Source organism: Emys orbicularis, chromosome 8 (genome assembly GCF_028017835.1).
Source record: "Emys orbicularis isolate rEmyOrb1 chromosome 8, rEmyOrb1.hap1, whole genome shotgun sequence".
Classification (NCBI taxonomy): Eukaryota; Metazoa; Chordata; order Testudines; family Emydidae; genus Emys; species Emys orbicularis.
In genome coordinates, this window is record NC_088690.1 from 91,759,629 (window position 1) to 91,771,694 (window position 12,066).

General features: G+C 41.9%; 1 protein-coding gene across 1 annotated transcript; it reads left to right on the forward strand.

Moving 5' to 3' along the window:
• The first annotated feature begins 840 nt into the window (after nt 1-840).
• On the forward strand, nt 841-3,699 carry LOC135882046 (toll-like receptor 13). Its single transcript, XM_065408803.1, has one exon. The coding sequence runs from the start codon at nt 841-843 to the stop codon at nt 3,697-3,699; it is 2,859 nt and encodes a 952-aa protein (XP_065264875.1).
• The last annotated feature ends 8,367 nt before the right edge of the window (nt 3,700-12,066 follow it).

The following is a 12,066-nucleotide window of genomic DNA, read 5'->3' on the forward strand; positions in this document are numbered from 1 at the left end:
TTGAATCACAAATTCCAATACTAAATCCTGTTCACATTCCTAGGAAATGCCCCTATACTGAGCAGGTCTGATTCCTACCAGCAGAGGGTAGCAGTGCACATACATACATATTTTATCCTCTAAACTAACCACCAAAAAAATCTCATTTTCTGAAAAGAAACACTCCCAGATTTTTGCCTATTATCTGGAAAGACAATTGTTGAGGCATGTCTTTCAAAGGAAGCCACACAATGCATAAACTCACTTTGTTTGACCTCCCAACTACCCTCCACGGCTGAGACAAAAATAAACCACATAAGCAAATAGGCCTTTTATAGGCCAACTTTTCAAACGTGGTCTCATTCTTGCAGGTGCAGTTTTGTACCCATGATTATTTGCACTAACAGTTCAGGATGCTTAGATGTCTACAGGTATGTCCCTGATTTACAGGAGCAATTGGGGTTTTAAACATCTGAGTGACCTAAATTGCAAAATCGAGCGCTGGTGAAGACCTGGATGAAATTACGGCCTTTCTGCACACTTACCCATTGTGCACATGCCTGAGTGTTTTATGCAGGCCCTAACAGATGCTCACATACCCACTGCACCGTCCTTTGAAAATTTGGCCCTTTAATTTTTAATTCTTCAGTAGGATGAGACGTAAAGCAACTAACTCCAGCTCTTCTGAAAATAGAGACCTCAATATTTTATTAATAGTGATATGCAATGCAAGGATATTTCTCTTCCTCATTTGGAGACTTTTCCTGATTACACAAGAGCACTCATTTCACTCTCAGCTCTCTCCTCGCTACAACGACTGCTCTTGGTTTTGAACTAAAGGAGCGCTCAGGAGTTAGAGAGATGTTGTTCCTGCAGCTTTTCTCTGCCTTGATTTTCTTCAGCCAAGGCCAAGGAGTGGCTCCTTACTCACTGCAGAACTGTGTGGTCCATGGAAAGTGGAGCAAAACGATAAAGGTGCTGTGCTATCATCAGAACTTGTCACAAGTCCCAAGTGACCTTCCCTGGAATGTAAGCAGCTTAGATCTGTCTGAGAATCGGATTGCAAGCCTGAGGCAGAGTGACTTCAGCAAACTGAGTCTGTTGCAAGTCTTGAATGTTTCTCAGAACCAAATTCATCTAATTGAAGAAGGCACTTTTACTCACACAAGTAGCCTAAAGATCTTGAACTTCACTTCAAACCAGCTGAGAGTTCTTTCCAGCTCTATGTTTGATGGGCTGGGGAACCTTAGAGTCTTGCTACTTAGGAAAAATAATATTGACAGGATTGAGCCATCTGCCTTTGCCCACCTGATGAAGTTAAAGGTAACTGATTTATCATCAAACAAGTTACATTCTCTGAATGCTTTGGATGTTGTGTTTAAGGTAAAATCTTTGGAAGAGCTGCACATAAGAGAGAACAATATAACACATTTCACGACCAAAGATAATGTGCCCATGTGGCTTCGTGAACTGGATGCATCCCATAACCCAATCTCTTTCATTGATGTTGCAACTGATGCTTTGTATAGACTTCTTTCACTGGATTTATCTTTCTCTGGCACCCATAACCACATTACATGGATTATACAAGACCCTTGTTTCCTGAAAGGGTTAAAGAGATTATATTTAGGAGGGATATTTATGACACCACTAGACATATTGGCTGTGATCCAAAAACTGAATTGCTCTTTGCTAGAGGAGATCCACCTAAATGAGTTGAACTTGACTGATTCTGACAATCTCATAGAAAAGGTATGCCTTTGGCACCGCAATGTCAAGACTCTTAACTTACAAGGCAATAAATTCGAAAGCATTAAAGGAATTGTCTTTGAAAACTGCACTCATCTATGGCATTTGGATCTGGCACACAACAGGTTAAAAGTGGTGCCGTGGATATCTTTTCAGCCCCTGAATTCTTTACAGAGTCTTTCCTTGGCAAACAATGAGTTCACTGCAGTACCAAATGCAACTTCGAATATAATGTCTCTGAAAAGTCTGGATCTCAGCTTTAACCAAATTAGGAAAATTGTCCCAAATGACTTTGCCAATCTAAAGAACCTGGAGCACCTCACTCTAACTGGAAACAGAATCACTAAGATCAACTCAGATTTGTTTCCGGATCTACACAATTTGTTGGAATTAAATTTGGGAACGAACCTCCTTTTGGAAATCTCACGACCTTTTTCAGATAGTTTAGGGAAGCTGGAAAAAATGGAACTAGCAGGAAATAAGATGAGCTCCATCAAGAAAGAAACTTTTAGGAATCTGACTTCTCTGCAGTTTCTCAGCCTGCTGGACAACCAAATTAGCACAATAGAACCCGGAGCCTTTGAAGGTCTGAGCCACCTGCAGACACTGCTTCTTGGCACTAATAAGATCACCAAGGAAACTTTGCAGAAAGGCATCTTCCAGGGAGTAAACTCATTGGTTGACCTTCAGCTTTTTGAAAATTACATCTCCTATGAGACATCTGGAGAACTTGACAACCCTCCCTTCATTCTCCTGAAGTCCTTAAAATACCTCTCTCTGAACAGCCAACGTCAGAGAGGGCTTCTGAATTTCCCATCTAACTTCTTGCAGGGGTTGGAATCAATAGTGAGAATCCATGCAGGCAACTTGGCCATCACTGATTTGGATCCAGCCACCTTTAGTTACACCCCTACGCTCCAAGAACTGGATTTGAGCTGCAATCCTATCAATCCCATTAGCCCAGCTCTGCTCCAGCCTGTACCGAAGCTGACAGAGCTACATCTCAATAAAATAGGGCTGCAGTCTCTTGATTTTGTTCTCCACATAAACTTTTCTAAGCTGTCCATACTCAGAGTGTCTGGAAACAAACTAAATGTAATTGAACTTAAACACATAAGGGTTTTACCTTACCTTACCTTTTTGGATCTTAGACAAAATCCTTACACTTGTTCTTGCGATAACCAAATGTTCCTCAGTTGGTCTCTTCATGACTTAAAAACTCAAGTGCTCTATTTCTACCAGTACACCTGTGCTTTCCCACTTGCCAGTAAGGGAAGGAAACTGTGGGCCTTCCACACCTCCTCCTGCACAGTCAACCATGAGTTTATCCTGTTTGTTACGAATACAACCACAATTATTTTGCTGATGATAGTATGCATCTGTTTTCGCTGGAGGTGGCAAGGGATTTATGCTTACCACCTGCTACTTGCCTATATTCATGACAAGAGGTACAAAAGGATGAGGCAACATACAAAATACGACTATGACGCGTTTGTCTCCTACAACACGCATGACCGGGAGTGGGTGATCAATGAGCTCCTTCCCACACTGGAAGACAAATACCACTGGAGGCTATGTCTGCACCACCGTGACTTTGAACCAGGGAAGTGCATCCTGAAGAACATTGTGGAAAACATCTATGCCAGCAGGAAGACCATTTGTGTCATAACCCGCCACTACCTGGAAAGTGAGTGGTGCTCTAAGGAGATCCAGATAGCCAGTTTTCGCCTCTTTGATGAACACAAGGATGTCCTGATCCTGATTTTCCTGGAACACATCCCCAGTGGTAGTCTATCATCCTACCACAGAATGAGAAAGCTGGTGAAGAAGAAAACATACCTCATGTGGCCCCAGGAGGAGAAGGAGATTCCACTGTTTTGGCATAAACTCAACATGGCCTTGAAGACAAGTGAGGGGAAAGAGGATGAAGATCCTATTTTGTCTGGGATCATTCCAGATGAAGATCAGTAAAGACAGTGGCCTGCGGTGACTCTCTCTGTCTGCTTATGACATTTCTGATGGGGCCATCTCTGCGACTTCTAGATATCAGCCTGGATATTGAAGACACTAATGTCCAGTATTTGAAATTATTTGGCTTCCCCTCACTGCAGAGGACTGTGAAAGTGGCACTTGCATTACAAAGAGGTTAGTACTAAAACCACCTGCACATTGCCAGGCCACAGTTGAGGCTTATAGACTGTGCCAGTGACTGTATGTGTGTGTGAAGCTTGCATTGATACTATGTGTTTTTGTACCTGTTCTGTGGCTAAACAGAAGCCTTGAGTCTGCAGGGCCATCAAGCTTAATTTACTGAAATTTGTTAATTGGGTTTTAATGCGCTTTAAAAATGTAAAAAAAGGAAAGAAAGAAAGAAAGAAAGAAAGAAAGAAAGAAAGAAAGAAAGAAAGAAAGAAAGAGCTCAGTAGCAAAGCTAAGTAATTGTGAACCAAAGAGAGCAAACCTGGGGTAGAAAAGAATGATAGAAACAACCTTTGCAAACCCAAAACAAAAACTTAACAAAATTATGAATGCCTTCCTGTCTGCAGCTGTTTGGCACAGTGAACATATAACCTTTCTGTGAAACTATTTTAAAACAATTTGCAAATCACCTTTAAGAAAAGGTTAGGTACAAACTTTCATTTTCAAACTCCCTGAAGTTATGTAAATCCTGCTTCGAGGCCATTAAAGAGAACAACTGCATAGAGAAAAAGCTCTACTATGAACTTTTAATTATCTTTACACTTGTTAAAATCTAATGTTTAGGTTAATTTCTACATTTCATTTTTTAATCTTTAGGACAAGAGATTGATTACCAGTGTCAATCAGGACAGGGAGAAAATATCCACACTAAGTCCTGCTCTACACACTGTGTTTATACTGGTAGAACCATGTTGGCTGGTTTGTAATTTTTAATGAAATAATGATACTGGTACAACCCCTAGAGTGGATGCAGTTATCACAGTATAAAAGAGCTTGTATCACTATTGCTTATTGCACTTCCCATACAGGAATACCAGTATATATATAAGAATATACCAATATAGCACTGTTTTATAGATATATAGCTGTGTCCACATTAGAGGGATTGTACCGCTTTAGTTATAGCGGTATCATTAAAATGGTACAACTTTTGTGTGTACATAAGACCTAAGGCTTAAATGCAGTAAAGCATTTAAGCACATGCTTAATTTTAAGCAAGTGTTCAGATCCTGTGGTGATGAGCAAGGTCTGGGAACCAATATAGAATAGAATAGAAGCATGTGACTAGTCCCACTGAACTAGAGCTGGATTTTTCAACAAAACAGTTTTGTTGGAAAATGCCAATTTGTTGAACTTGAAATATTTCACGAAAACACGAACTACACACAGGCAGGGCTCTATCCGAAATCCATTAGCTCGGGGGCCTGCAGCTCTGAGCAGTCTCACTATGCGGACTGCCCTATGGTTTCAAGGTCTCTGCTCTGGACCCAAGAGCCTGAAAGGCTTTAGGGGCTCTCAAGGCTTCCAGGCTCCCAGCCACAGAACTGGAAGACTGGGAGCCCTGGGAACCACAGCTGAGCTGGAAGCTCAGGCTCAAATTCACAGAGAAATTTTTGCAACAAAATGTTTTGATTATTTCAAACTGATTTCCCCCCCCAGATTTTCCCTTTTGCAGGGAATTTCAAAATTCTATGTGCATTTCTAAACAGAACTTTATTTTTTAGTTTGGAATTTCCCACAGAATGAAAATTCCGACTTTCAACCAGCTCTAGTCTTAATGGCTTTGCTAGACTGGGCCCTTACTTCCTACTCTGGCATAAGCAAATGGATTGTGAGGGATTCTCTGTTGTTACAAGACACCTTGTGATAAATGAAGGGGGGGTGGAGCTCCCTTTTCTGGACACCCAGCCAGCCAGTAGCTATAAAATCCCTCTTAGTAGCTGTTCTCTAATTGCTCTACTTGTAAAGGGTTAAAAAGTCTCACTGCTATGCAGGGGCGCCTCCAGGCACCAGGGCAGCAAGCGCGTGCCTGGGGCGGGAAGCCGCAGGGGGCGGCGTGCCAGTCGTCGTGAGGGCGGCAGTCAGGCAGCCTTCGGGAGGTCCGCCAGTCCCGCAGCTTCAGCGGCAATTTGGTGGCAGGACCGGCAGATCACCCGCAGAAACGCTGCCAAATCCGCGTGACCAGCAGACCACCCGCAGGCATACCACTGAAGGCCGCCTGACTGCTGTGCTTGGGGCAGCAAAAAACATAGAGCCGCCCCTGATGCTATGCATAGGTAAAAGGAAGTGAGTGGGCACCTGGCCAAAAGAGCCAATGGGAAGGCTAGAACTTTTTAAAATTGAAACAAGACTCCCCTTTTGTCTGTCTGTTGTTCTCCCGGGGAGAGGCGAACAGGACAGAGCTATGATGTAAGAGCTTGGGCTAGGTATGAAAAAATCATCAGTATCATACCTAGAAACTACTCATTTAAAATCCCAGATATGTAAGTAGATCAGGAAATGTCTAGGAAGACGGAATTAGGTTTATTCCTTGTCTTTCATTATGGCTTGTGGATTCCTCTGTGCTAACCCCAGGTCCTTTTGTTTTGCTTGTAACCTTAAAGATGGACCTCAAGAAAGCTATTCTTGATGCTTAATCCTTGTAGTTGTTTTCTTTTTTTAAATCTAGGAAATGCCTAAATTCCAAGATGTATTTTCTTTCCTTTTTTTTGGTTAATAAAATTTACCTTTTTTAAGAATAGAATTGGATTTCTGTGTCTTAAGAGGTTTGTGCACATATTGTTTAATTAGCTGGTGACAATAGCTGATTTCTTTTTTTTTCTTTCTCAGCTCTTCCCCGGAAGGGGGTGGGGGGCGAAAGGGCTTGAGGGTACCCCACAGGAGGGAATTCCCAAGTGCGCCTTCCTGGGTTCTCAAAGGGGTTCTGCACTTGGGTGGTGGCAGCATCTACCAATCCAAGGTCAGAGAAAAGCTGTAACCTTGGGAGTTTAATACAAGCCTGGAGTGGCCAGTATTAATTTTTAGAATCCTTGAGGGCCCCCACCTTCTGCACTTGAAGTGCCAGAGTGGGGAATTAGCCTTGACACACCTAGACAGATAGTGTGAGTTAACTGGATGGTTTTGGTAATCTAATTTGGTGATATACAGTAGTGGAGTCTTTGTGGATATTCCCACTATAGCTCAGCATTTAAGAGTCACTACAGGATGTTTTAAATGAGCCCATTTTGTTGCATTTTGCTGAGTATGTTTAATAGCTGCTGTCTTAATTCTTTAGCATATGCTAGAAGGGAATTTTTTAGTAAACCAAGGTGAATGATGCAGTATTTATGAAAAGATGACACTCTGGGTCACATCCACCACTGCAGTGACTTCAGTGGAGATGTTCCCATACTCTAATACTCAGCTAATGTCTAATACTTGACTCTTGGCCTCAGTGATCAGTTGTGACAGTGAAATCCACAGATTACTATGGGTTGTGTAAAATGATTTTCTTGTACTAGTTTTAAGTTTGCTGCCTTTTCCTTCCATTGAACATCGCTTTGTTTTTATATTGAGAGGACATCAAATTTGCCTTCTCCAGACCAGTCCTTATTTTGATGCTCCCTCTTCTTTGTTTCCTCTCGAAAATAGTCCCAGTCTTGTCAATTTCTTTTCTTACTGAAGCCTCTCCAGGCATCTAGTTACTACTCCCTGCCTCTGAACCTGCTCTATTTCTGACATATCTTTTTTAAGATGGGCTGATCAGAACTGGACATGCTATTCCAGCCAGGGGAAGGTGTACCCTGGATTTATCCAATAGCATTAGAATATCTCTAGCAGTATTTCCTGTCCCCTTCCTTATGCACCCTGACACTTTTTTTTTTTTTTACTGCCATTTCACATTGGCAGAGGCTTTCATTGAGCTGTTCACAATGATACCCAGACCTTTTTCCTGGTTAATTAGGGTCTGATTCTTCCACCTTTACTCATGCCGAGTAGCTCCTCACACCATGAATAGGACCACTGGAAACCACCATCACAGTGGCACCAGTTGACACCATTGCTGACAGTCTCAGCAGAGAGCCCAGTGACTGAATGGGCCACAGGTACTGAACTCCCCTTACTTTAGCAGGGATCTGTTGTATTAATCTCAGGGTTGAGGCACATGGACCAGAAGCAGAATTTGGCCAATTGAATGTAACAGCCATTGTATGGGGGCAATTGCTGAACTCTACATCCTGTCAATAACTTCAGCAGCCCAATATTCTGGGTGTCTGAGTCCTGCTAGTGGCTCTCAGAGGAATAATGCTACCTCTGGTTATGTCCCAGTGCCTTGCCCTTGGCTGATGTGTGTCTGATTTGGCCCCTAGCAGCGCAAGATTCTTGTCTACAGCAGCAGCCCAAAAAGCTGTGAGCAGCTCTAAAAATAGATCAGTAAACAGCCTACTCTCTGCTGTAAAAAGCCCCCCGCTGAAGGTCATAGAAAAGCTACAGACCTGGCCACCCTGTTCAGAAGGAAAGCCACAAGGAAGCTGTGCCCTTGTCTCAAGGACATGCTCCTGACATAACAGCATGGGCAGTCGGGAAAGCACTGAGATACTGAGGCAGAATGGGTGTCTTGAAATGAATATCCCAGTGAGTCTGCAAAACCATTCATCCAGATCTAATCTGATGCATAAATATTGTAGCAGTGCCAATAACACAGGAGCTGGCCCGTCTCTAATGCAGAAGCACGGGAGATGTTAGCCATGTTACTGCTCTTGTATTAACAACCTTTCCTAACTGCATCAAACAGGTTGTACTGCCCATGACTGGGTATATGATATTTCATAGGTCTCTGCAATCCGATATTTAACCCACCAGTCAGATGGAGAGGCAGTGTTGTTTAATAACTAGACCAAAGTACTTGAAGTCAGGTGATCTGAGATTCTTTGCCAATGACTTCCTGTGTGACTTTGTGCAAATCACTTAAGGCTTAGGCTCCCTTTGTGCCTTTGAAAATCTTTCCCCTCAAATGCAGGGGCCCTCAGTTTCTGTGAAATGAGGTGTTGCTACTTGTGTACTTCACTGGGTTGTTGTGGAATTAAATTGATGAAAAGTTATAATGTGACTGGAGATCCTCAAATGGCAGGAGCAATACAAGGACAAACAGGCAGATCCTGATCTCATTTACATCAGTGTAAACTTTGAGTAATTCACTGGACTTGCGTAAGGTTAACGCTGACATACCTGAGATCAGATTCTGTCCCAAAGTCTTTGTGTTATGCTATTTGTGACGTGCTCCACCCTAGCTCTGATGTTAAAACAGTAGTCTAGCAAAATTGAATCTAGGCTCTCCTCTCTGACACTGGGTCCCAGCCCCCTATTGTCAACAGAGCAAGCAGAGTGAATCCCGGCAGGGGGCTCAGAAATAATTATTTTAATTAAACACCCAATTATCAGCACTCACAGGCCACCCATGAGGAGACCCGCTTGACACTCTCTGACCTTTCAGATCACTGCATGGTGTAGCTTGTCATTGAAAGGCTTCCCTCCAATGCTGCTTGGCAAGAGCAGGGGATATCCCTGCTGCTCAGAAGGACGATCTGGTCCCCCTCTCTCTCTGATTTCATAGTGACAGATTCACTGGCACTATTGCAAGTATGCTGCTGGATCTGTACTGTATAGAACAGCTGTTTCATTATGGTGTGCACAGCCCCCCCCCCCCCTACCCTGGGATCAAATTAAAAGCTTTGGGGACATTCAGTTGCATAGAAAGAACGACTGAAGTGTGAGCAGTGCTGGGATCAAAGTGGTATTGAGCTAATTGTATGAGAAAGGTTCTCAAAGCAGGAAGTTCAGTGTACTTAATGGAGAGAGAAGAAAGGGGATTTATTCCTTTTGCTTTATCTGGTGATACAGATATAAACATCTCTTCCTTGGTTCATTGCCCCCTGCAAAACAATGAAATACATGAGATTCATAGAGCATTTCAGAGCCTTTAGACAGAGAACATGTTAAAGGGCTGAGGCTAAAAAGTGTGGTGTATTGAAAGTGTGTTAAAATTATAGTCTATATCATTTTAAATTCTCAGTGTTTTACCTTACCGGTGCTGCTTGCTGGCGAGGGTATTCTGTCGGGAAGCATGCAGTAGTAGTCAGTCTGCAAAGATCCAGCCTACAGCAAGGTGAGATGACTTGCAGAAGGTGAGGTCACTGCTTAAATTGCAGAAAGGGAGGTTTAGGTTGGACATTAGGAAAAACTTCCTGTCAGGGTGTTTAAGCACTGGAATAAATTGCCTAGGGAGGTTGCAGAATCTCCATCATTGGAGATTTTTAAGAGCATGTTAGATAAACACCTGTCAGGGATGGTCTAGATAATACTTAGTCCTGCCTTGAGTGCAGGTGACTGGACTAGAAGACTTCTCAAGGTCCTTTCCAGTCCTAAATTTCTATGATTCCATCAGATTGATTTGTCTCAGGCAATTTTTTTATTGTATTTTGTAGATGGTGGTGTGTAGGCTGATAGTTCCCAATTTTAAGTTTGAATTAAGCAATTACTTTTTTTCTCTCAGTTGTTTGCAAAACCATCTTTGAAGCTGGGAACGCACGCTTTTTTGCTGATCGGATTTGTCCATCTTCCTCTGACACACACTACAAATCCCCTTGCAACCCACATTTACAATGCCACTAATGCTCCGTGTGGTTTACATCTTTTAAAAAAGAAACCCAAAGTCAGAAGTTTTCATCAGTTCATTTTGTTTCTGATACTGGCAGGCTGTGCATATGTTGTTAACATCTGTGTAACTTGTGTTTTTTCTCAAAGTCTCAGAGTGAGAACATGGACGTAGAGGCTGTGGCTGCATTTCTGAAAGTCCTGGATGGCTTTTGGACTGTCAATATCATTCACAGCTCTATAAACTAAAGACCAAACTCCACAGTGTAGCCATGCTTATCCATGGGAAAGCTGGAAAGTTATTTCTCCTATAGGGCATGACAGCTGGAAAGGTGCATTATGAAGAGTGTTCATCTTCCTCTGAGGTATCAGGTATTGGTCACTACTTGAGGCAGGATTCCAGAGTAGATGGATCTATATGTCTAATCCAGTATGGCAGACGGTAGGGTACCATACTAGACGTACCTGTGGACCTGATCTTATATAGCAAGGGGCAGAATACCAGCTTAGGCCTTTGAGTCTGATACTTTGTGCCAGAGCTGGATACAGGACTGGATGGACCTATGGATCTGATCTGATATGGGTAAGGCATGGGATACCTGAATGGATAGCTCTATGATGTTCATTCAGATCCTATGTCCTTACTAATGCCATTCACTTAATGTGTTGAACTCCTGCCCATCCAGAAATTAATTTCTCTTTCTTGTACTTGAGAAAAATATTACCTTCTTGCTATTGTAGAAAGATACATACACAAGTACATCTCATAAATTGCCAAGACCCAAATCTTAAAACTGGCATTTATAATGTGGACAGAACAATAGTAGAAACAGGAAATGAGCCGAGGTCATTTCAGTATCATACATCTAGAATTGGAAGAATTAGATTTTTTTTTATAATTTTGATGGATAATATTGATTTTTAAGTATTTTTTTCAATTTGTATCAATTTAAATCTTCAGTTGTGCAAAATTGTGGGATTTAAGCTTTTTTTTATTGTTATCGATTTATATTTTCACAGTTGTAGGAAAGTTGGGGGAATCAGAAATGATTTAATGACAGTAGATATTGAGATTTAAAAGGTTAAAGCTTTATAACTGTTAAAAATTGTCAGCATCATGTGTCAAAATACACAATGTAAATATCATTAAATTGAATTCTAATAAGTTCTCAGGCAGCATTTTTCTTACTTTGCCTATTTGTAAATTTCAGTTATTATCTATGGAAATATTTTTGCAGCGGTTTGTGTGTGTGTGTGTGCAGTGAAATTGACATTCACTGATAAAAGTTGAATTCTTCCAAGCCTACATACATTCTATGATGTTCCTTGAGCCTCATGCAGATGAATGGCATGGTGGAATTGTCCCTGTGATCTTGAGTGCACGCATGCATGGAAAGTGTATGTGTGTGCATGTATATGTTTAAAAAGTGGGCAATGCATGTGTTTGTGTGTGTGTGCATGCACATGAACACATGTGTGTGCTTAGGCGTTGGAATCAAAGGGTTACCTGGGGAGATGATTGTATTCATGCTGATGCCTTTGCTAACTAGAAGCATAGATAGATAGATAGATAGATCTCTTTTATTTCTGTCCAGACAGCCAAAACTCCCATCAAGCTTTCATCATCTCCCATCTTCCCTACTGTGGCCTCCCTAACACCCATATCACCATACAAAATGCAGCTGTTAAGATCATCTTCTGGGTTTTGACCAAGTCCCTTTGAAT